The sequence below is a fragment of the Fukomys damarensis genome, unplaced genomic scaffold (genome assembly GCF_012274545.1).
Source record: "Fukomys damarensis isolate Sample0158 unplaced genomic scaffold, DMR_v1.0_HiC HiC_scaffold_39, whole genome shotgun sequence".
In the NCBI taxonomy this organism is placed as follows: domain Eukaryota; kingdom Metazoa; phylum Chordata; class Mammalia; order Rodentia; family Bathyergidae; genus Fukomys; species Fukomys damarensis.
Window position 1 is genome coordinate 15926028 of NW_022900951.1, and position 26333 is coordinate 15952360.

The 26333-nt window shown below is 41.6% G+C and overlaps 1 protein-coding gene across 6 annotated transcripts in view; it reads right to left on the reverse strand.

Moving 5' to 3' along the window:
• Nucleotides 1–2124: 2124 nt before the first annotated feature.
• The window catches only part of Map7d2 (MAP7 domain containing 2), a 135845-nt gene continuing 111636 nt past the window's right edge, over nucleotides 2125–26333 (reverse strand). For 2 of the 6 annotated variants that reach the window (XM_033760104.1, XM_033760103.1), the window contains exons 10-18: nucleotides 22153–22631; nucleotides 21394–21526; nucleotides 12021–12216; nucleotides 11214–11318; nucleotides 9958–10014; nucleotides 9471–9549; nucleotides 8821–9007; nucleotides 5747–6022; nucleotides 2125–3287 (exon numbers count right to left, since the gene is read on the reverse strand). In XM_033760104.1, coding sequence (XP_033615995.1) covers nucleotides 5773–6022; nucleotides 8821–9007; nucleotides 9471–9549; nucleotides 9958–10014; nucleotides 11214–11318; nucleotides 12021–12216; nucleotides 21394–21526; nucleotides 22153–22631 — 1486 coding nt within the window. In that variant the 3' untranslated portion in view covers nucleotides 2125–3287; nucleotides 5747–5772. The remainder of the gene's footprint in view (nucleotides 3288–5746; nucleotides 6023–8820; nucleotides 9008–9470; nucleotides 9550–9957; nucleotides 10015–11213; nucleotides 11319–12020; nucleotides 12217–21393; nucleotides 21527–22152; nucleotides 22632–26333) is intronic. The other 4 variants (XM_033760106.1, XM_010643676.3, XM_033760105.1 and 1 more) reach the window with 3 other exon arrangements.

Genomic DNA, 26333 nt, shown 5'->3' on the forward strand with positions numbered 1-26333 from the left:
CAAGTTTTAGATGTAATTTGTTTCATTGTTTTTGAGTTTTATCTTTCCTGTTTGTTGCAAATATATAAAAGAACTATTGACTTTAATAGCTTCCTCTTATAAAATTATCCTGAGTTTTTCAGTTGTTTCTCTCAGGTTCCTGGAGAAAAAAGAAAGTGTCTGTAAAGACTTCTGATTTCTAAGACTTCTCACTTCATTTTTCTTCATAATTGTGCTTCCTGAACAACACTGAGAAGGGGGAATGTAGGTCACCCCATACTGTGCCCATGTAATAGGTATACCTCTAGAAACAAATTATTGTCTTGTCACCATTCGGGCTGGGAAAGTTCACTGCAGATTTGGGCAGCCCGAAGAAGAGACACAGAACTGTGGACCAGGTTAGACAACTTTATTCTCAGCTACTCAGCTCAGCCCTGTATGGCAGTCCTCAGGCCCCTAGCCCACCCATTCTCAAAGCAGTCCTTGGCTGCTTAGTCTCCCGCCAGCCCTCTCGGCCGTCTACACTGATACCAAAATGCACAGTAGTGGTCATGTGCCAGTAACAACCTTGTTTATGTAAGTTATTTACACCAGCCAGCATCAACTTCGGCTGTAGAAGTTATTTACAGTTGTGTATCGGAGATGCTCCTGTGCTCGGGTTCTGCTGACACAAAATCTAATGCCTCCCAGACCCCTTCCCTTTACAGCCTGAACAACAGTACCACCATTTTGTGCTTTTTTGTGTTTCCCCACAACTATTTCTGTATGTTTTATGTTTGCTTTCCAAATTTAGTTTATAAAAGCAGTTTAGCTGGTGAAAAACCTGTATATACTATGAAAATGTTTAGAATGTTCACAAACTAGCAATTGTCCTTGGGCCCTATAGGCAGCACTCATAATGACATAAGCCACTCCTAATGCCCTGTCAAAGCCCTGTGTATGGAATCAGTTAAGTGTCCTCTCTGTGCCCTAACTCTGCCAACAGACTGGGCCCTCAGCTTCAGAGATGGCAGGCCAGAAGTTACCACGAGGGTGTGTAATTCTAGTTGTGTCCACCTGGCTCTTGGTCTGGGCTAGTACCTTTTCCAGGAAGCAGACAAGCCTGTGATTTAGATACAAAAAAGTTGGTCTGTGTTTCAGGTTCCTTGAAAATAAGGGTCAACGTTTCTAATATAATTTTGTTTAAATGCCAACTGCCATGAGAAATACTCTCTTAGACAAGCGTGGTGGCACATGCCTGTAATCCCAGCACTTGGGAGGCTGAGGCAGGAGGATCGCTGTGAGTTTGAGACCAGCCTGGACTACATGGCTAGTTTCAGGTCAGTGTCAATTACATAGTGAGACCCTGTCTCAAAAAAAAAAAAAAGATTCTCTTAAATTACATAAGGTTAAATTATGTGTCTTAGCTAGCTAGACAGTGTGTTTGTATGAAAGTACAGCAACTTAGCTGTACTCAGAAGCTCATAGTTTTCTGGGACAGGCCATCACTCAAGCTTATTTCCATAGTTGGCTACACCTTGCACTGATGGGAGGAATTTTTAGTAAGTTTAACAAGAACATCTGTGCAGGATTTGGCGCTCTCTCCCCCCGGCTTTCTCCTCTGCCCCAAAACACATGGTCCCATGGGTTTTAAAAACATGGTTTAGTTCCAGCACAATTCTTCACTGAGCTTACAAAGAAAGAAACAAAAATACTAGCAAGTCATCACTGTTGAATGAAAATACATTTCACATTAAACAGAAAGTACTTGGGACCGGGGACTTAGCTCAGTGGTTCCACCGTCTGCCTCACAAGTGCAAGGTCCCGAGTTTGATCCCTGGTACAAACAAAAACAAAACAAAACAACAACAACAACAAAAAACCCCAATGTACACATGATGCAAATGAGACATCACCATGGTCACAATGGTGCTGTGAGCTACAACACATCTCACACACACACACACACGCACAAACCCCAGACATCGAGCAAAATAAAGCCATAAAAACAGCCAGGCATCTTTAAAGTCAGGCCATGCTACCATTTTGTGTGCTTATCACAAAAGGGATTATCCCTGATATTCATCAAAATCAATGCTACTGCATTATTAGAGGCATGTATTTTATTTAATATATATACATACACAAACATACACAGTTTTCATAAGTAATAAATTCTTAAACTGTAGCCTGCTTTAAAAGCACATGAATGAGATTACTACTGAGACTTGCAAATCTCTCAGAATTATGCTTCTCTCTAAATCCTTTATTACAAGTTTAAACAAAAGTTCAAGGAAGAGGCCATTTATCTGAAAGTCACATTTCACCACAACAGAAGAAATGAGAAAACATGGCATTATATGGCATAAAAATGTGTGGAGGAAACATTCTAGTGTCATTTTTCCCCATTCAGATCTTCTGTTTTAATGTTACAGTCTATTAAAGTGACATATGGGGACCAATTTTGGGCCCCCTTGTTTCAGAGCACTATGCTTTCTATCTGTGCCTGGTTTTATTATAATTGGGCAAAGAAAAACCCCAAGATCCAATACAAAAATAAGAGCAGACCCAAAACCAACCACCTGCATATGAGACACATTCAGTGTCATTCATTCAGCAGGAAGACCCCTTCATTTGGAGGGACTACAGTAGGATATTTGAAGGAGCAATAAGAAAGGTCTTTGCATGATTCAGTTGTCCATGGATATAAGAATATGCATAAGGGAATGGAAATCACTACACATTGATTACTCAATCAAACTGATCAACCCCAAAGGAATAATGCGGGTCAATGTATTTGCAGGTGGCAAAGCTTGAATAAAAAGACTTCCTGATAATATTTTAAAGAGAGAAATCCCAGAGAGAAAGAAGCTCCTGAATTTCTTCTCCTTCTAAATAAAGGAAAGGAGCTATGCAGTCCAGGCTGAGGACATGTTTAACTAGAGCTGAGCAAATGCCTAGACTATCTATAGGACACATCTAAGTGCTTATGATCTCCGACTCTAGGATAAAGAGACCGGCCACAAAGCGAACTTCCAAGGCAGCGTCACTCAGGTTACTTAGAGGGTCACTGTGATAATAGACAAGGACAGGCAATACTTTAGTAGCAGCAGAAGCTCCTAAATAGAACCGTAAAATGAAACTTCGCTAAAGCCCAGTAAGGTGAAAGTTTCAAGGTTTCTACCGAGAGGCCAGTGTTTGACATACTACCTAGGAATACAGTTACATTCCAGTCTAATATCCAGTGGTTAAGGGTGACAGAAGTTTCTTCAGAGAGCCGGCAGCTGGGATTTGGCTACCAGTAGCTCCTTGGGTGCTCCGAACACCACCTGTATTAATTCAAACACAAAAGCACATGAGAGCAATGCAGAAAACTGGGGTTTTGCACTGGGTAATTAGATTTTCCTTGGCTCATACACTGTCTCTCAATAGAAGTACTGCAGTATTTTGCACAGGACCTTTCTTTTAGATGAGTTAGACTTTCCTAAAGCCTTCAGATATTCTGTTTTACTTTTGACCAAAGAATAGTCCTCCTCTCCTGGGGAAGGCTGTCTTCTTAACCAAAAGCACAGCTTTGGGAGAGACACACATGAGGCAGTAAGGGGATGCCTGCCTGCCAAATCTCTCTTGCATTCAAACCTACAAATATTTAATGTCTCAAGAGTTGCCTTCTGAATGTTTCCAGCCACTGTGACAACAAAACCCATCAATATATTTTCAAATACTACATAGTGGAGATGGTACCACCTTTGGCTGAAAAGGATTTGGGAACTAGACTATATAACATATAAAAATGTACAGGCAGTATGAATAAAGTGATTGAGGCAAACATTTTTTTGGATTTGGATTTTACATTTTTTTAGTGATGCAGGGAATACATCTGAGGACTCATGAATATTCTAAGATTTGCAGATTTTCTGGCCCTTACTGGATAGTAAGGTAAGTGAACTGAAGGGAAGCTAATTAAGTAAAGTTAAGCTAACAACAAAAGGAACCTATTAGTTAATACGAAGCCATGCAATTTTTAGGGAAACAGACTGCTCAGGTGAATTAGTGTTTTAACCTATTTATGCATAATGTGCCATTTTTGGAACACCAATAACAATGAAACACAACAGAAATTGTCTCTTCAGATTCTTGATCCTTGAATTTTTCTAGGTAACATATATAAATTTCATGCACAAATTTTAAAAGATGTGGTTTTTCTATAAAATGGAATATTACTCAGCCATAAAGAATGAGAAATTAGATTCATTCATAGGAAAATGGATACATATTGAGGATATATTCCTAAGTGAAATAAATAAGTCACACATGTATAACTACCGAATAGTTTCTCTGGTGTGAATAAACTGTAATAGTACATAAGATCCTAATGAGATAACTGATGTTGTGAAATGGGAAGAAAAGGGCTAAAGGTGTATGGAAGGTGGGATGGGTAGGGGAAGGGTAATAAGGGAAAAGAAAAAAATGTGAGAAAATGAAAAGATGGAAATAAAGTGTTTGTAAATGGGGAAGGGAGGAGGGGTGAAGGGAGGGCAGGGACAAGGGGAAAAAATGAGAACCAAGACCTGTCATGTAGAGGTACAAGATCCCAATGATGAATGTAACTGTACTGTATTCCTAAAATGTACCAATAAACTCAATTTAAAAAAATTGCAACCTTCCATATAAATAGGTTAAGTACACCAGAAAGTAGCTGCTCTTCTAAAGCGAGGATATAGTTTAGAAGTAACTTGTCATGCGTTTCCTTTCATGTGTCAGCTGTTTTCCTGAGAACTGGGAGAAGGGAACTCTAAAAACTCATCAACTAAAGACAAGAGACTCAGTGACTTTAGCTGTGTGGCCTCCATAACCTGTTACCTCATTCGAGAAATAAAAGGGTTGGAATAATGTATCTAAAAGTTTACCTTCATTTAGTATAATTGTTTTATGTGTTTTATATATATTTTTGGTCTATTAGCCTAGCTGTTAATCTATGCTTATGGTAATTAACTTGACTTAAATCTGATGCTGGCAAAAAAGGCTGGACTAAATCATTTTAGGTACCTAATTTCTAATAAAAGAAGTGGGTCATCATAAAAATCCAGTGACAGAATACTGAGAATATAAAAATGTTTTTAAGAGTCTAAAATGACAGGAACTATAGAAAATAAGTTATGAAGAGATTCTGTGATAGATCCTAATTAATGTCTTTATTATTAGAAAACAAGTCCCAAATTGAAGTAAATCAAATGTGAAATGTGTATATCTAAGTGCACATAACTACACAGTATATATAACCCAGATTCTTAAATGAGAGGGGCTGGGGATGTAGCCTAGTGTCAGACCATGTGTGAGGCAGACGGAGTGGGGGGCAGAGACAGACAGAGAGATAGAGAGACAGAGCGGGGGAGACAGAGACAGGCAGACAGGCAGCAGACAGAAACACACAGAAGGAGTACTTTTATTAACACTGCTTTGAAGCAGTGAGAACTATCCATGTCCTTGACAAAGGTGCTACTTGAGATGAGCTGGAGGCCCAACCTTTAGCCAGTGTTCTCAGCCTTCCCACTCATACTCCCAAACACAGAGGCAAGGTGGGCAGGGCAGAGAATTGAAGACTGAGCATGAGAAAAATACTTAAAAAAATCCACCTCAGTTCATGTGTGTGCTGAAATGCATAACATATTTGTATTTGCATTCTTTCAGATAAAATTGGCCATGTTGAAGCTGAGTGACAGTCATCCAATGTTCACATACCCTAGCTGGGAAGTTACAGATTTAGAGCATCAGCAGAAGACTATACCTTTCATTAAAAGGTTGTTGCATTTGTCAGCAGAAGGTGTTCAGAGTAGTTTCTTGGCCCGGACTGTTAAATCCTTCGATAAGGTTTTTGTTACAGTCATCCAGGCTGAGATTTTCACTGGATTGCTTGGGGAATGTCGGAGGACCAGTGAAGTCTAAGAGATCTTGAAGCGCTCGGGCATTACCAGTTCCATTTTGGTCCAGAGACACTCCGGGAATCATTTCACTCACTGGTGAAAATTCCGGGATGGAGATCAGCTCTTCTTTGGAAACAGGACTAGAAGAGATGGAGACAGAGAGGAAGAGACAGTAGTAGAGGGAGAGATGAGAGAGAATATGAGAATGATACACAATATGTTAATGTGCTTCATTCTATCTGTAATATGTTGTTACATTACTCTTCTAGAGAAGATGGATTTAGAGAGAGTTTGTGTGTAACATACTATAAAATATGCATGGAAGTTCAAATCTAAGGAATGGCAGACATCGGCCCCTACGGAAGACTAGACAGGTCTGTGAAGGCCAAGCTCACATTGAAAAAAGGAAAAAATACTACAGGAATGACCACTTTACTACTGAGAGGTAAGGTCCTTCCAGAACTCTCAAAACAGGACATTCAAACAGAAAAGCCAGAAGTTCAAAACCAGATGAGGAAGGGCCATAATTAACACCGGGCTTCTGGTGCTGCCTTTCCTGCAGTACTATCCTGGCTGAGCTGCTTTTCCTGCCCCTAGCCTCAGTCTCCTCCCCTGCAAAATGGGAAGAACAGTCAATTTCTCCCTCCCACAGCTCCCATGAGTGTGAGTGTGACTGTGCTGGGAAGAGCGCATACCAAATCACCTGAGTGCTCAGTTAAGGTTGGGAATTCGGGTGGGGATCATTAACAAGGACCCAGTCCACTTAATTATCTAATCTCACCCACTGTCTCCTTTCTAAACCTAGGCTTCCAATCCACCCTAACTTATTCAGCTCTGCCTAGCCAAGCCTTATTGTTCCTCCATCCTCCCCCTAGAGGTGAAAGGAGTTCCACTGCTGTTTGCTGTATGCCAAGCCAATCCAGGCCCAGGAGAGTAGTGGGCTGGGAGATGAGGGCCTGTTCCCAGGAGTCTCTTAACCAGAGTAAGGCTGGTTTCTCTTTCTTAAGATCTTGGAGAAGAATCTAGAAAAACCAGTTGAACTGAAGTAGCTCAGATGATCCACCTCCCTCACACCTGAACCCAGTAAAAGGAAAGTGGCTAACCTGACGGCATTTCTGGTGTTTGAAGCCTTGGCAAAATGCTTAAGCAGAAACACTGTCCATCTTTATTTTTCCCTAACTCCATCCCTAGGTTTACCATGCTCCTGGTGGCTTGAACCACTGGTGGGATATGCACAACTGTCCCATCAGGTGGCTTGTACCACTGGTGAAACACATGGATCTAACCACTTTTATCAGTCTTTGTACTAATAAAAATAATTAAAAGCTGTCTGATGAGATAGTCACACAGGTACCACTGGTGGTTCGAGCTACTTGGCAGTGAGACATGAACTGTGGCCCTATCATGTGTTCAAACAAATGGTCAGAGCATGGGGAAAAGAAAATGTCACACTATGCTTGGGAACAATTGCCAGGAGTCACACTCTCTCTAAGGAAGAACTCTGTGCAAAGCCCTTCCTTGAACCCTGGCCAGTGATACCATGTCTTGTCACTCCTCTCCCTCCACCCAAAAAACATAAAAGAATACGCATAGCTTGCTTAATATGGGGGTGGAAATATGTAGTATTAACTCTAAAGATTGTCTCAATTACTTGAGAGACCGAGGTAGGAAGATTACAAGTTCTAGGCCAGCCTGGGAAACTTAGTGAGAAGCCATCTCAAAATAAAAAGGGCTGGGGATGTAGCTCAGTGGTAGAGCACTTATCTAGAATGCATGAGACCCTGGATTTAATCCCCAGTACCAGAAAAGAAAAGATGTCTTCAGTTGTTTCTCTGCTGGGGACAGAATGGAGCCATTTAGGGAAAGCCTGTCACGGTGGCGGTGTTGGAGAGGGAAGACTAAGGAAGGTGCTGGGGAGTCCTGTTATCAGTCTCCACAGAACTTGCTCTACTGCTGATGGAGCTGTCACACCCTAGACTTTCACACATCTGGCTGTAGTCCAGTAAGGATGAATGGAATATTGACAATCAGTGTCAAGAACTCTGTCTCCACCCTTACCCCCAGACTACACTGATAACTCATAGCCAAAGAAGGAAGGGTAAGCTTTGGGAGGCTGTCACTCTAGTAGTGCTTTTACAAAACACTGTCACACTCTCCTGACTCAGAGAACCACTCCCTACTCCAAGGCCATCCATTTCAACGCCTCTGCCTTAATCTCATGCCAATTAGTTCTTTTGTGTGAGATTAATTTGCCAGATAATGGTATCTACAAATGTGAAATCAATTTAAAAATTCTTTAGGTTTTTAGAATCCAAAAGGAAATTAGTTCCATTATTAAGTTTGCAGTGACAAGTTTACTTAAATATGAGACTCTCTACAAAAGAGACCCTGTTGGTGGCTTGGCCAGATCCTCTTTACCTACAGATGTACCAATTTCCAGCAGCAGAGAGTGAGCTGCTGAAGACTCATGGTTGCCACCTTCTCTCCAGACAAATTCCTTTGGCTGATGAGAGCCACAGTTAGTTCTGCATCCCCCACCCCACAGGGTCCACAGTGAATGAGTGTGAGGGTGGTACAAAAGCCACCTACCTTACCTCATTCAGACAACTCTCTAGTAGAAATTTGGCCTCCAGAGCTCCTGTGGATTGTCTGAGAACACACTGTTGCTTAGTGCCTTCCCTCTGTGCCCTTCCTCCTGAAAAACTCCAGAGAGTTCTTCCCTAATAAATCATATGCCCAGAAACTCCATCCAAGGTTCTGATTCTAGGGAGACTTAACCAAGCAAGACTCTGGTATTATTCCACTGACAGCTTTCCTAAAATGTCAACCAAGTCTGTTTCAGGTGATTCAGTTGTATAAAAGCTGAAGAAACTAACTAAAAGATGGTGACAGTGTTTGGAGAAGAGACAGAATTCAAATGCAAAAGAAACAGACATACCTCACATCCATAGACTGAACTTCTTCAGTTGAATCATCCAGACTGTTTGATTTTCCATCAAGGGCACTCAGATGAACAAGCCCCCCAACTGGTTTAAGCCCATTAGAGAGAACATCTCGTGGAATAGCTTCAGGGGCAGTACACCCCATGCCATTAATTTCCTGGCATGTGTTTAATCCTTTGAGTTCTGATCAAGAACACAAAATCCTTATGTGAATGATAAAACATCCAGTAACAATGAAATAATGGGAAATACATAATAAAGTAATTTAATCCTATGCCTCACCAATAATACAACATCTTTGATGAAAAGAATCACCAATAACCCCATGTAATCACCTTCACACAGGGGAAGAGAAGATAAATCACATTAAAATTGTCTGCAGGGCCTCAGTAGAAGAGCAGAATCAGGTCTTAGTAACACCTGACCAGCAGTTAACCTGGAAAGCATCAAGGGCCAGCAGACAGTACGCCTTCCAAGCCAAGATCATCAAAGTAACTGAGGAAGCCTGTGGTTTTCTAAATGGATCTATGGTAGAGATGCCCCAGGAAGGAAAATGCTGGCAGTCACACTCTTGGGGGTGTGTTTTACCCCTTCAGGAAGCTTTATGAGCCCTCACTGCTGAAAGGGATAGCCCAAGCACACTTACCTATTTTGTTGGGGACAACTGGTTTTGTCTTATTTTCCACATACACAACAGGCTGAATCTCCACTTTGGGGTCTTCTTTCTGAAAATAAAGGGTGGATGAAAAAGAGGGAAGGCTGACATTACATAGTAAAACAAGTGCTTCTTTAAAGCAAGAAAAGATATTTGGATCCCTGCTGGGCCATCTGCCTGGTTCACAGTAAGTCTTTGAATCTTTAGCTGTTTCCCTTATTAATATGTCACCATTCTCCTTTGTAGTCATGGACTACTATGCCTCTTCCTGAACGCCCACCTGCTCTGAGGAAATCGTTTACTTGCTCCATCTCTGAAGCTCCTTTTTTCTTTCAGGACCCTGTATCTTCTTTAACCTAGACAAGAATGGAGCAGGAAGAGTCCATTTTTCCTGGCTAATTCTCTCTAACACCTGAAACCACACTGTATCCTGCTGTTCTTTTCCACTCAGCACATAATGGTCATCTGAAGCCCTTACCTTCACTTCTGGAGACACATCACTCTTCCTTGTTCTCTTCATGATTTCATCTATTCTCTGGAAGAAAACAAAAGGTAAGAGGACTGTAGGGCCAAAAATATCAAAAAGTAGTTGGGTCTACATGCAATTTCACATTTCTTTTTTTTTTTTTTTTCCTTCGGTACCGGGGATTGAACTCAGGTCCTTGTGCTTGCAAGGCAGGCCACAGAACTGCTGAGCTAAATCCCCTGGCCCACAATTTCACATTTCTCAGAAAACTTGTGCAAGTCAAATGTCAGCAGAGGATACTGAACATAGAAAAGTTTTCCATTGTTTTTGCAGATGTATACCTCTGGCCTATGAACAATGTCAACGAAATGCACCAGTGCATATCTAGAATCAATATTTAATTTATATCCCACCTTTTTCCTTCTTCTTAGGTTTCCTATAAGTCAACAAATCACCACCTAGCACTCAAGGGTATCATCCTTGATACTCTGAGATGAGGCTCAGGAGAGAAGACCACAGGCTGGTCTCCTGGCTCCCAGGCCTACAGGAAAACAAAGCCCAATCTGAGCGCAGTAGTAAACTCAGGGCACACATGCTGCAGCGGGCTGTCTTTATCAATGAAAGCTCTAAAAGGTTTGCCATCACTGGCCTAGGACATCACAAGAATAGACCCTTATAATCAGTCTCCTTAAACCCAATTTTGTCCATAAAAGCACACTAAGTGTAAAGGGGGTAAACACACCAATTACAAGACAAAGACAATCAAACAGGATTTTAATAGTAAGTCCCAATTTTATGCCGTTTATAGCAGACCTAGGGCACATACCTAGGTTCAAAGTAAAAAGACAGAAAAAGATTTACCATACAGACAGTAGTCATAAAAAGGCTGTCAAAGCAGATTGTTAAGAAATATTATTAGTTAAGGACATTTTATAATAGAGGGGTCAATTCAGCAGGAAATTTAACAATCCAGAATATGCATTCAACTAAAAGCGGGGCTTCAAATATATAAAACAAAAACTTACAGACCTGAAAAAGAAAAATGAACAAATCCATAATCACAGATAGAGCTCTATACCACTCTTTCCTCGGTAACCGACAGAATAAGATGATAAAAAACAAGAAGATACAGATTTTATCAGCACTATCAGTGAAACTGACCTAACTGACAGTTCTAAGAGCACTCTATCCAATCACTGAAGTACACAGCTGGATTTACTTCCTGCACCTGCCTTACCCTTAAATCCTCCTGATCCTTCAGCCCTTACCTTCTTCCTCTCCAGTCGCTCCTGCTCAATCTGCAGCATGATTTGTTCTCTTTCTAGACGCATCTGTTTAGCTGCCTCCTGGGCCTTTGCTTCTGCTGCTTCTTTCTGCAAGAAACAGATAAACCAAGGTACAGGCTTTATGAAGCCAAGAAAATACCAGTAATTCTCTAGGCTTTGCACAAGTTCCTTCTTCCCATCATCTACAACAGAGTGGATGCCCCTCCTATACTCAATGTGGATTTATACAACTCACTTTATGACACAGCAGATGTGGTTAGGCTTTATCCATATATCTCAGCCCTCCATGCAAAGCTTCTGTAGACAGTTCTCTTACATGCCCAAAGTCTCTGTCTGTGGGCCAAAAGTTTCCAGGCGTTAATTCCCCAACCTTCCACAAACAGGGTGGTGTTGGCAGATAAATTGTTCAGACTCCTCATTCTTCAGAGGAACAAATTTAAAGCATGCATGATCCCCGGTCTCCGAAGGGATCCCAATAGTGTTGAGTTCCAGTTGCCCACAATAACTCCCTCATTAATTTGCCTTACTCTCTCCTGCTTCCCAATCAGCTTGATGGGATTCCCTTCTCAAACTATTGGCACCCAGATTCTTATCTCAGAGTCGACCTTTGGGGAAACCCAAACTCAAGACAGCAGACTTGTCCCAAGTAACTTATATTTAATGACTAGTCCAGACAGACAGTTTAAGAAAAAACTTATGACTTACTCAAATTAAATGAGTTTCACCTAATATTTACTAAGGCTCTTGAAAAACAAAGTAAGAAAGTCTATCTGAAGACTCAGATTGTACCTGCTTTTCAATCATGGCTTTTTCTTGCTTTTCTTTCAACAACAGCTCCTCCTCAGCCTTTTGCTTGGCCTCCTCTCCTGCCTTTCTTTTTGCTTCCTCTTCGTGGCACTTCTGTTCCTCTTCTTGCTTACGGGCTGCTGCTTCTAGGTGCTGCCTTTCCTCCTCTGCCGTTCTTTTCAATTCCTCTTTCTCCCGCCTTTTGAGAACATAATAGGCATCAGAAGACACACTCAAAAGGCAAACTTCCAAAGAACCATGTACTGACAGTAGTGGGTAACGGTCAGCAAGTTAACAAATACAGGCACTGGAATTTGTAATCATCTAATAAAATGACCCAACCTTTCTAGAAATCCATCCCAGTCTGTATATTTACCAAAAAATGTTAACCAGGCTTGACTTTAAAGTTTGTAGGATAAAGAGTAACAGCATATTGACCTGTGATGCCCACTGTCATGACTTCATCATTCTATAAATAATGGTGATGACACAGGAAGCAAGTCTCCATCATTCTTATTTAATAACAATTCTGTCTTTTAAACTAAGCACAAAAAATTAAACCCGACGAAAGCTAGAAAAACTGGGAGATGTTTCAGTGGCCACAAATGTGCCAGTCAACAATTAAAGAGCAGTGACCACATGTTGCACAAGTTTACTTTGGGTTCTAATTGGTATGTGACTTTTTTTTTTTTTTGGTTTTTTGAGACAGGGTGTCATTATGTAGTTGAGACTGACCTGGAACTCACGATATAGCCCAGGCTGGTCTCGAACTCACCACGATCCTCCTGCCTCAGCCTCCCGAGTGCTGGGATTACAGGAGTGCGCCACCACACCTGGCCGGTATGTGACTTTTGAAGTAGCCAATGGAAGAAAATATTCAACAGAATCTCAAAACACCTATTTTTCATTCATTTTAGCAATCTTTAAAAGTATATTCTAGCTTTTAGTCTTTGCTGTATAAAATTAAGTGACATTTAAATATTTTTATCCACAGATGAATCATATAACCATAAAGAGCTCTAAGCAGTGAGGAAAATTCTATAAAGTCTAAAAGCTCATTTTTAGATTTCTAATGTTCTTTCTACTTACAAGAGTGCCACTTCCCTGAGGTAATCATGGGCAAGATCCACATTGCATTCTGACTGTGCCACTTGAAATTTACCCAACATTTCTGATACCCATTTTAAAATGGGAATATACTTACTGTTATACTACTGCTCCATGACATTATTATGAGAATTGAGATCATGCGTGGCCTGGCCTGGAATATTCTCAAATGTTAGTTTTACAATTTAAAATTAAACCTCTCTCCAACCCCAAAGTTCATTTAAGTGCATCTACAAATCTGTATGTTTTTCAGAAATTACCTTCATTTGGAAGCATATTGCACTGACTTACTGAGGTGCTGTTTTGTTGTTATAAAAAGATCAAGACAGACAGTCTTTCCATCCTAATGGTCAGCTTCAGGCATCATGCAAATAGCCTATGTCTTACCAAAGAAATATTTTAAAAGGTGAAGAAATATGAAAAGGCATTAGCCCAAGACTTAACAGTGCACAATAACATACTCTATGCCAGCAGAGGTTGAAATGCCTGGAGGCATTGTGGAGAAACTAAAATTTAAATAAGTATTCTACAGAAGAACATTTGGGGGCCTAATCAGAAACTCCCACTCTTTTAGATTTTATAATGAAACACTAGGTACTATTTCCAATGCAGGATTTTAAAAAATGAATGTGTTAATAACAAGATTTATCCAAAATGTTAACCAGAGTACTTCATTTTTTACCCCTTTTTAAAAAGCCAGTAGTAATTGACCCAGAGAAGTTAAAACACAAAGGATACATAGTATGTGAATTAACATATAAATTACTTCAAAAAGTGTCTGTTATCGTCATTTTCAGGGCCTGAAAACCCACTGCTTCTTTCATTTTTACCATCAGGACTTTGAAGTGTCTGGATGGACACATGCAGTAACACCCTATGGCCCCTAAATCTCCACAATCCTCATTATCAGCCCCTGCTTGTCCTTTCCATTGGAGAATACTGTGCTTCTCCCAAAGCAGGTGAAAACTGGCAACACACACACAGCAGACTGGCTTCCCCTGTGTGAATCCAGGTCTTTCATAATCCTCTCCAAATATTCAGATGATTATTTCATCCTTTTCCCTACTGCCCTCTGCTGTAGGCCACTTGGCCCACAACCTTTGCCATTGTTACTAAGTTCCCTAGAGTTTGAAAGACTTATGGGTTCTTGTTGTTACCCTATAAGCCCGCTTCTCCCTTTGTCACTAAGCAGAAAGCAAAAGAAAATAGTGCACTATTACCACATGGCATTTAGCTGATACAGCTTGTGTCCCTGTTGCTGGCCACTGGTGAGAGTGTTCATATAATGGCCCCTGTCTAAACCTCCAGCTCCTTACTCCCTCTTCTGTTCTACCCTGTCACATCTTACATCACTGACAAGTGCTCAGCTTTTGTGTAATCTTACAGATGAGTACATAGGTTTCACTGATCCTATGTGCTTAAAAGTTTTCATCTTAAAAGAAAAGCTTAATTTCCATCATTAACTTCTTTGATCTGATCTCACTCCATCCTTCTGCCTCTTTCTCTGACGGTCTGCAGTAGGGAGCACTGTGTATTTGGATCTGCTTCTCTTTTCTCTCATTGCCGCCCCCCAGGCATCTGATCCCCTCCTGAGCATTTCTGTGATGGCATGGAGGTCACTCTGTTGCACAATGCCAGGCCCAGGTGACCCCCAGGACCACTCATGCCCTTCCTAGACCACCCAGCACTGGCTGGAAAAAAACATAAACAAGGATAACTGGTTATGTGCGCCGTAGTCTTGGCTGACACATTTTGATCCTATTCTTTGGATCTCCTATGGACAGTTCAAATTGCCACCTTTTCTCCATCTTCATCTTCCTCCTTAGCTGATGGCATCACCAGCCACTTTTTGAAGATTAACTGGTTTTATTGTATAATTTTTTAAAAACTCCAAGAGGAAGGGTAGGCATGGATATGAATGGATGGCACAATGATTTGATTAATCCGGAACAGATTCTGCACTTTATACATGGAATGCATGTTTTATAAACAGATGATTGAATGAAGAATCAGAAGTTGTTTTACCTCACATAGGCTTTTGCATAATACACCATACCGTGACTTAAATGAGTGATTCAGGGAGCCTCTTTTTTCCAGTTATGCAAAAGAGGGTGTAATAAACAGGAACTATGTGAGGGGACTCTGTCATTTTGACAGTTAAGTATCTAACTCTCCATTTCCATCTGATATTCTTAGTAATTCTACATTAAGTACAATATTTTTTCTTTAAATTTAATATTTGTTCAAATATAAAATGACATTTCTATAGGTATGTTTGAATTTTTTTTTTTTTTTGTACTGGGGATCAAACTCAGGACCTTGCACTTGCGAGGCAGGTGGCAGAACCACTAAATCCCCAGCCCAGTATATTTGAATTTTAAAAAATCACATAATCCTGCCTTCCTTCCAATTTTAAAAACCAGTTCATGGAATGGCCCATTCTCATCTGCAGAGCATACTTCTTTTGTGTGTATGTGTGTGTGTGTGTGTGTGTGTGTGTGTGTACCAGGGATTGAACTTGGGACCTTGCGCTTGCGAGGCAGGTGGCGGAACCACTGAGCTAAATCCCCAGCCCCAGAGCATACTTCTTTTCTTACCTTTTTCTTTCTTTCTTTCTTTCTTTCTTTTCTTTCTTTTTTGGTTTTTTGAGACAGGGTCTCACTATGTAGTTGAGACTGACCTGGAACTCACTATGTAGCCCAGGCTGGTCTTGAACTCACAGCGATCCTCCTGCCTCAGCCTCCCAAGTGCTGGGATTACAGGCATGCGCCAACACGCCCGGCTTCTTAACTTTAATAAATGTAAAGCCTCACTACCTTTTGTGTGTATCTTGACCAATTTTTAAAATAAAAACAAGAACCATTTTATAGAGAAGACTGAGGTCACCTGACTTGAGCTTCTTAAACTTCACCCTTTTATAGTATTATTTGCTGAAGAATTTCCCTTTTCTTCCTCTGCTTAGATGTAAAGGATTGCAAATGCCACTACTTGTACTATGAATTCCACATCCTCCTGGTAGCTTCACGTTCTTCTTGCTAGCCCCTCTTCCTTCCAATGCCAGTTGCACCTTTCTACATGTACCTTTCCACACCCTAAAAATATATGTACCCCAAGCCACCCTCCATAGTCCTCTATCTGCGTTCCACTTGTGACCATGGAATGACCAGCTTACACTTGGGGCATCTACCCTTCTTCTCAATAATTTCCCACCAAAAATCTCTGTTCATCTCCTAAATCCCAAGACCAGTAGTCTTTCCTCAGCTTGGACATGTCTCACAGATGCGACAGCCTGAACATCTCTTCATAAGGCCCTTTCTTCAACCCTGTGCCAAGAGAGGCTGTATTTTTCAGGCTCCTTACCTTGGCTGCTGCCCTGCCCTGCTGCCCAAGCCCCATTCAGAGAGGTCTTGCCTATTCTAGCTCATACCAAGACCATCTGACATCTGGAGGCTGAGCTAGCAAGAAGCCTGGTCTGAACAGTCCTGGGACCTCTGCTTGCAACTCTAGGAATAGGGTCTTCACTTGGACACCAAACTTTAGTCTGGCTACGTGACATTACTTGTGGGATGCCCTGCCTGAATGTTCTTTGATTTGGGCCTCTAGCAGTTACTTCAGCTTCTTAATATGACTTCATGTGATGTATTTTGGAATCCTGGGAAGAGCTCTTGCTTAATAGTTTCTACCAGTGCCTTGCCCAGAGTAGATGTGGAGTTTAAGATGCTTGCTCCAACACCAAGAACCCCATTATACGTCTTGGGCCACCCCAAGCCCAGGTGCTGGGGGTGTTTTTCATGTTCCTGAGAGAGCTCTGATGTCACTGTTAGTTGGGACTGGAATAGCTTCTGCTCTTCTTAGGGCACTGTTGTCTGGACTGTTGGTCAGTCCTTCTATTAAGGGAAGTCTTTCCCATCCCTGACTTGGATAGTGTTTCTCTCACCAGGTGGTGACAATAATTGGGCTTTCCATGGTTTGGCTCAAATATTTTTATTTTTCTCTATATTTTCTCAACTGTCAATCACATTTCTATGGTTTTAAATATTAACTCTAAGCATAAAACAGATGCAAGGATAATCTTATTCCAAGTGGTATCAGCTGTGTTCCAGCCCCAGGGTGTCCGGTACTTTCCTTTCTCACCTCACACATGGCACTATGCAAAGATTCACATTCTGGCAAGAAAAAGGAAAAAATGATTTTGGGTTAAGTATTTAGGCTCATTTTTAACCTAGGATCCAAGTTTCAATTCCATTTCCAATCACCTGGGTATTCCATGGGTACCTTATATTTAGTTTATCTAATATCAAACATAATTTTTATTCTTTAAAATCAATTTCTTCTGCCCTTCCATTATCTGTTATTGGGTAAATCATTCTCCTAAGTCCTCTGAGTCAAATCTCAGCACCAACTTCAAATCTGCCCACTTCTTTTCAGTTATGCAAGTCTGTAGACTCTCTTTCCTGGTTTGCCTTCACCATATCACTTTAGCTTAACCTGTTACTGCCATGGTTTCTCAGTCAAGCTTCTTCCTTATCTTCCTTTCTCATCCATCTACTGAGCACCAGACATCAGAAATCCGAAGACTGTACCCCAGTCTTTTGCAATGCTTTCTAGGGGGAAAAGAGCCTATAAATAATGAGGCTGGTAGGACCAGGGATTTAATTCAGTGGTTCTGCTGCCTGCCTCTCAAGAGCAAGGACCCGAGTTGAGTTCGATTCCTGGTACCAAAAACAAAACAAAACAAAAATAATGAGGCTGGTACCTGTTAGCTAACAGCTGAGATCAGAAAGGAGGAAGAAAGGGGGAGGTCAGTTCTCTCACCATTACAGGGCCAGTCTGGCTACAGAGGAGTGAGTTTAACCTGCAGTTTAAGAAAATACATCTGGCAAGAAGGAGCATGAGTCTGTGTAGGGGCACGGTCAAAGCGAAACTTTGGAGGTATGGAGCTGTGTTGGCGGGGAATGCAGCCTAGAAGGAAAGCAAGAAGAAAGGCGGGGAGCAGCCAGTTCATGGCAGGCCTTCAAGGCCTGTGGATGGGTTTGGATGGATCCTGTCACAGGGGAGCCACTAGCTTGTTAGAGGACAGGAGCAGGACAATCACACTTATTTGAGAAAGGTCACTGTGGATACAGCATGGATAGTGGACAAGCTCTGGGAGACCAGGAACAGGAAACAGGGAAAGGGGACATTATTAGCACCTCTGCATCAGGTCCTAGTCTCCTGCGAGTCATGACAGCACAGGGTGAATTAATTAATATATAGACAGAAATGAGACTTAGAAAAGAAGCTGAGCTTTGGCCTGATCAATGCTGCTCTATTCAAGACGGCAAAGACCCCAGACCCTGAGCTTGCCACACCTTTATTCAGAACATCAGCAGAAACAAAAGTAGCAAATGACTCAAGAGTACAGAGAAGATAATCCTAGAACAATAATGAACTATGTGGATGAAGATTGGTTCCTCCCAGGATGTCTCCAGCTGGTGTAGTCCTGACCTGGAGCATAATCACATCAAGCAGACCACTGAGGTCTAGCTGTGACCAGAGGTGAAAATAGAGTTATGTCTTGACGTGCTGTAGGTGGCCTATAGACAGGAAAACTCAGCCCTAATCATAATTTAATTATGAAATGCTTTTCCCCAAAAATCATGTAGAATCACTCCTGACAACCAGGAGCAAGGCACCCAGTTGGGATGCTGCCCACAGTCTAGGTTAGACACAAGGGCTAAAGGGGAAGGGAGAGAAGAGAGATACTAATGTGACAGCTAACGAAGACTGACCTGACAACTAATGGGAATGTGGAAGATGGAAAGGAAACAGTTGAGAGTGGCTCTGAGACTTCTGACTTGGGTGTTGGCATAGATGGGGGCACATAACTTGTACAAGGAAAAGCAAATTTGGGTGAGTGATATTAACATGCTTTGGAATTGCTGAATTCGAGATAAATATGTCAAAAACATGGACAGCTGTATAGTCTGTAGGTTCTAGTAAGTACTATCCAACAGAACTTTCTGTGATGAAGAAAATATTCTATAGAATTATGTTGCCCACTGCAATAGCTACTAGCCATATCTAGCTACTGAATACTGAAATGCGGCTACTATAGCTGAAGAACCGAACATTCTCCAACCTACCTTTCAGTAGCCACATATGCCTAGAGGCTATGGTACTAGGACATGCAGCCCTGGACAGAGACCAGGCCACAAGCTCAGATTCAGCAGTCTTCACAGACATGTGTTATATAGTACCTCCCTTACTCCAGAAAGTCTGGAAAGTTTACAAAGCAAGATGAAATTAGCTTTAAGAAACAGACGATAAAACAAGGCAAAGGGAGAAAGAGGGTAGAAAATGAGAGGACAGGATAGTTGATTTAACACACCAAAGGCTCAACATGTGACTGCTGCATGAAATATGAACCCTAAATCCTTTGAAGCCAGAGGAAACTAGTAGTGTGGTAAGGATAATCACAGAGCAGGAGGGAACAATACTATTCAGAGAGGACTTGTCAGGTAAGAAGCTGACCAAAAACTGAGGACTGGAAGCTAAGATAATATTTAAGGGATGAGGAGTGGATAGATGAGACTCAGGAGTCTAGAGATTAGGAGTAATGGTAGATACAAGGTTGGAAGAGTAAGTGTGAGTTGAGGAAGTAAAGATAGGAAGTACAATCAATATTCAGGAGCTGGGCTGTGAAGGTAATGTAAGAGAAAGGATGGTGGCCAAAAGGTAGAGAACTTCCCCTTCCTAAGCACACAACCACAATCTTATCACTCTCCAGCTCAGAGCATGTACCTTACCTCGAGGGCCTGCAATTACCAAAGCCTGTCATTTGAGGTCCTGTGATTCATCATCCTGTGAGCTCCCTTCACATGACCTATGGCCCACCCAAGCAAGCCTGAACACTCAACAAGAACCAAGTCTACTGTTGTTAACTGAAAGGCTGGAATTAGAAAATAATTGCAGTAACCCAGAACTGAAGAAGGAATCAGCCAGATACCACAAATTTAAAAAATTAGATTAAGTCAGGTTGGTGGCAGGCACTGGTAATCTCAGCACTCTGGGAGGCTGAGGCAGAAGGAGCCCCAAATTTGAGCCTCACCTGGGCACCTCAGTGACTTAGTGAAAGCCTGTCTCAAAACAGGTAATAAAAATAAGTGGCAAATTGCGGTAACTATTTATCTGTCACCCTCTACCGCATGAACTAGACTTAGTGGAGGGAAAGGGAATGTGCAAAAAACAAGAACCAAGATATATCATGTACAGGTACAAATTCCCAATGATGAATGTGATCATAATATGTACCTAAAATATACCTAAACTTAACATAAAATATAAGTGGGCTGGAGATGCAGATCACTGTGAAGGCCCTGTGTTCAATCCTCAGTACCACATACACACACACAAAATCAGATCAGTAAACCTGTAAGCAGAGATCATAAAGGATCGAGAATAACTTACTATTTATTAATTTAAATTCAGCGAAGGCCTTCCAGTGCCATAACACCACTTGCTTCTTGCTGTGTTCGCTCTCTAAACAGCACTGGATTGCACTCTGATTATTCTAAAAGCTTCCCTTACCAATAAAAATCAACCTTGTCCTTTAATATGTATGTATTCCCTCTCTGAATACAAAGATCAGAAAAGGCAGGACTGTACTGCCACAAAGTGGCCTGGCACTATCGCCACACTGAACACTGCTGAGCTACTAAAACAGAGCAGGGCTTAGACCAGTGCATCTTCACTGTGTTCTCTGCATGATTCTGACACCCTCCAAAGTTTAAGGACCACTGCAGTGACATGTTTTGTAAGGTCTTCCCCACAGCTCATTGTTCATGGGCTATGAGCTTGGCTCCCCTTATCCCCCCATCTAGGGGACCCTGCCCAATTCTTTTCACTCTCACTCTAGGGTATAAGTTAGGATAAGCTGGGAGAGAAAACAATTTGGGAAGCAGAAGCAAATTCTCTATATCCAGAACCTTCTGTCTTCCCAAGGCCATTTTTATTCTATAGTCCACATTCTCCCCGTAGGCCTGCCTGTTCTCCAAGTTCAAGAGGAGAAAGGGAAGCTGCCTGTAACGTTTAGATCCAACCCCTATGTGTTCAGGTCCTCTAAAAAGAGCAAAGTTCCACCTGTAAACAGAAGATACAGTCCAGCCATTCTAGGTCTTATACTTCTGCTTAGGTTTTAGCAAACCAAAATCACAAAGAGAAAGGCAAGCTGCTCTTTGCATCCCAGCTTTTACATAAGATCCTGCTGAAGCTCTGAGCACTTGCATACCTCTCCTGTTCTTCTTTCTCCAGGCGTTCTTGTTCCTCCTGTTCTTTCTGCAGCCGAGCCTGTCGTCTCTTTTCAGCCAGGATCTTTGCAGCCTCTCCTGCATCCGTGGTGCCTGCTGTGGGCTTCCCCAAAGCTATGTCAGAAAAGAGGCAGTAAGAAGAAAAGATCAAGGTAAATGAACATACCAGTAATGTTTCCACACAAACAGCAGCTGCTGCTCAGATACAAAAAAATCCAATGCAGTGTGGTGATGGGAAATGCTGCCAGGACAGTGTCACAATAAACCACTGAGCAGAAGCTGTGATAGGCCAGCTGTGGCCCTGGCTAGGTTCATTCCACAGTAAAGGGTGGTGGACAGCTGAGAAAGAAAAACAGAGTCACAAGCAAGTCTCCCAGCAGCTGCTATCTAGGCAAACACACTGAATCACAGAGGCTTTAAGAACTGAAGGAAGACCCTTTCTTATGGGAAGTGCAGATGCCAGCTGGCTGCAGCTTATCTAACTGGACACTCCTGTGAGTTTCCACAGCTGTGAGAAGAGTCAGCCCCTAGGTATGTTCCTCAAGGGGATGCTCGGGAGATAGTGTGGAGGGTCTCAGGAGCAGCAAGCAAGCCAGATAAAGCACTACAAGGGGATGCCATTTTCCCAAGGAGAACCCCCCTCTCTCCCTAAACACGAGAAAATGGCAAGCAGACTGGATCAGGGAGAGCCATCTTTGGAACGCTACCACCCAGTGGCGACACTGACAAAGAAGGTCTACCTGTACTGCTCTCGGCCCTCCCTCCTATGGTAGCATGCTTCTCTGTGGTGTGCTTGTCCACCATGTGCTTCTCAGTGGCCTGCTTGTCTGCCTCATGCTTCTCGGTAGCATGTTTGTCTGCCTTGTGCTTCTCGGTGGCCTGCTTGTCTGCCTCATGCTTCTCGGTGGCCTGCTTGGCCACCACATGCTTCTCAGTAGCATGTTTGTCTGCCTCATTCTTCTCAGTGGCCTGCTTGGCCACCACATGCTTCTCTGTGGCCTGCTTGTCTGTCACATGCTTCTCTGGGATTTCCTCTCCAGGTGGGCCAGCAGCCTGAAGACCGGAAGCATTTTCCCTTTCCTTATTACTCTTCTCTTTCTCTGCTTTCTTCTTGAGTGTCTCTTGGCTGGGATTGGGGGGAAAGCGGTACTTCACAGGAGATCCTTGGTATGGTGGCTTCACAGTCTTTGGAGACTGTGGATATGTTTTTGAAGTTGTTCTGGAAAACCAAAAACAAGCCATAAGATGATTAATGGGTTTGACCATAGAACTTTGTTCCTAAGACATTTGGTTCCAAAAAGCTGAGTAATTTCATCCTTTGAGAAGACCAAAAAGTAAGTTGGTAAAGTGCTTGCCTAGTATATACAGGACTGGATTTGATCCCAAGAACCCTCAACAAATAGAGCTTCAAAAGTACCCTTACCTGAATAGGAATATGTGGTACCTGCAAGATGGCCTGGCAGAAGGGGAGCCACTCTGAGAAACCCAGCTGGAGATGACGACATAAGGATAGCGATATGGTTTGGAAATGGTTTATCTCCCAGAGGTTCATGTGATTGGAGGCTGGTCTCCAGTATAGTGACAATGAGAGGTAGTGGGACTATTTAAGAGGGGGGCCCTAGTGGGCCGTAATTAGGTCATGGGGGTACTGCCCTTGTGAGTGGATTAATGACTTTCTTGAGAGATTGAGCTAGTTCTCTGAGATTGGATTAGGTCTCAGGGAGTGAGTTACATCTCTTGGGACTGGATTATTTACTACAAGAACAGGTTGTTATAGAGCAGGTCAGTTTCCCTTTTGTCTTATTATCACACTCATGCTCTTCCACATGTGCCCTTCTGCTTTTCCATTATGAAACCCTCACCAGAAGCCCAACTGATCCTGGTGCCATGCTCCTGAGCTTCCTTGCTACCAAACCTGTGAGCCAAAATAAATCTCTCTTCTATGTGAAGTAGCGAGCCTCAGGTATTTTGTTATTGTAACACAAAATGGATTAAAACAGCTGAAGTGTTATGTATTTTCTTACCACCTTTTTTAGATGAACACCAAGGTTGGATCTGGTGTCAGCATATGGCAATAGGTGATATGGCTCCTTTTAAAAATATAGTGATGGAAAATAAGTTAGGCAGAACTCTTGAAGACACTGGCATAGGAAAAGACTTCATGAACAAACCCCCAGTAGCATGGGAAATAGAAAGAATCAACAACTGGGATCTCATCTTATTAAAAAGCTTCTTCTGCACTGCAAAAGAAACCATCAACAGAACTAAGAGACAACCTACAATGTGTGAAAAAAATTTTACCAGCTACTCCTCAGACAAAGGACTATTATCTAGAATATATAAAGAACACAAAAAACCAGCCCCCCCCAAAATAAAGACCCGATTCAAAAATGGACATCTGAAATGAACAGATATTTCTCAGAAAAAGAAGTTAAAGCAGCAAGTAAATACACGAAAAAATGTTCCACATCACTGTTCATTTGAGAGATGCAGACGAGAACAACACTGAGATTCCACCTCACCCCACAAAGAATGGCTGCTATCAAGAAATCAACCAATAACAAATGTTGGTGGGGTTGTGTGGAGAAAGGAACCCTTCTCCATTGTTGGTAGAAGTGCAGACTGGTGCAACCACTATGGAAATCGATATGGAGATACCTCAAAGAGCTGGGACTAGAGGTTCCATTTGACCCAGCCATTCTTTTGCTGGGTATCTTCCCAAAAGAATTAAAAGAATCATACCACAGTGATATATGCGCACCTATGTTTAAACAAGCGGCACAGTTTGTTATAGCTAAAACTTGGAAACAGCCCATTTGCCCATCAGTTGGAGACTGGACAAAGAAGATGTGGTTTTTCTATAAAATGAAATATTACTCAGCCATAAAGAATGAGAAATTAGCTTCATTCATAGGAAAATGGATTCATATTGAGGATATACTCCTAAGTGAAATAAATAAGTCACACATGTATAAATACCAAATAGTTTCTCTGGTGTGGAAAACTATAAAGGTACATAAGATCCTAATGATATAACAGACAATGTGAAATAGGAAGAAAAGGGCTAAAGGTGTAGGGGAAGTGGGAAGCATAAGGGAAAGGTATTAAGGGAAAAGAAAAAAATATGAGAAAATGAAAAAATGGAAAAGTATTTGTAAATAGGGAAGGGAGGAGGGGGTGAAGGAAGTCAGGGATAAGGGGAAAAAATGAGAACCAAGATCTGTCATGTAAAGGTACAAGATCCCAATGATGAATATAACTGTACTTTATACCTAAAACGTACCAATAAACATAATGAGAGAAAAAAATATTGTGATAAAATAAATATAACATTTACCATCTTAACCATTTAAAATTACACAGTTCAGTAGCATTAAGTACATCACATTGTTATGTTACCATTATTACCATCCATCTCCATTAAGGAACAATTCCCCTTACCACTCTGTATCCCAGCCCCTAGTAAACACTGTCCTACTTTTTGTCTCTGTGAAATTGACTATTTCAGGTACCTCATATAAGTGGAATCACGTAGTATTTGTCTTTTTGTATCTGTCATATTTCACTTAGCACAATGTCATCAATATTCCCCATTCCTATTTAAATGCTGAGGAACATTTTATAGAAAAAAACACATCTTCTTTATCCAGTTTCCAACCGATGGGCAAATGGGCTGCTTCCAAGTTTTAGCTATTACAAACTGTGCCACTATAAACATAGGTGTGCATATATCACTGTGATATGATTCTTTTAATTCTTTTGGAAAGATACCCAGTAGAGGGATGGCTGGGTCAAATGGAACCTCTAGTCCCAGCTCTTTGAGGTATCTCCATGTCGATTTCCATAGTGGTTGCACCAGTCTGCACTCCCACCAACAATGGTGAAGGAAGAAAAAAGAAAATAAAAACAGTATAAACAAACAAACAAACAAATATGCTGAGGAACAAAGTCAGCCAGGAGGTAGGGTTACACGGTGCCAATTGGAGGTCCCTAAGTTTAAAAAATCTCTCTGCTCTCTACTGGGCAGGTGTAAAAGGTGAAAACAAGCCACTCAGAAAAGCACCACTTTGTTAAAATGCAGAAGGTTTGTTAAATTTATGACCATTAGGCTTAGATACTGGTGAATGCTGGGTGGTGAAGACACAGAAAACAGCTGAGTTTGAGATGTCACATTACTCAGGGTTTTGCAGGTATATGTACAGGAAGGCTATAATCGGTATAAAATTACAAATTATCAGTTTCAATCATGTGGCAGGTTGAACCATAATTGTTAATATTGAACCATTTTTGATCTATAAAAATGGCAATGCAAGATCCCAATGATGAATGTAACTTACTCTATACTTAAAAAGCACCAATAAATTCAATAAAAAAAGAAAAAAATGGTAACTCAGCCTATTATTTAAAGCCAATTTCTCAACAGAAGCTTAAAGGGTTACCTGATCAGATCCTGGTAATAAGGTTACAAATATGATTAACTTGGTCTTGAGCTGGAAAACAGCTGTCAAGCAGTATGTGGATTGGACAAGACAAAGGCCAGTTTTCAGCAAGGCTCTCAATGCTAACAGGCTAGCTCATGGTGCCCAAGACAGCACCTTTTCTCAGACATTGCCAGGAGAAGGGTCACACAGTAGTGGGGAATAGGTGATTCCTGAATACAATGAATACTTCTTTAACATGATCTGAATTTCTAAAATACAGTATTTGAATACCACCATTTTGCTGATGTAAAGCCAGTCTGGATCAAACTTGCATGGTGGGTTATTTACCCCTTCCATGGCAGTCTCCTTCCCTGCTGGCACCTCTCTACCCCAGGAAGAATTTCTTCATACTGGCCAAACTGCCTTGCCTTCCCTGTGTCATCATCCCATTGGCCTAGAGTCACACAGGACTCTGGGCACCTTGTCTATGCAGAAAGTTC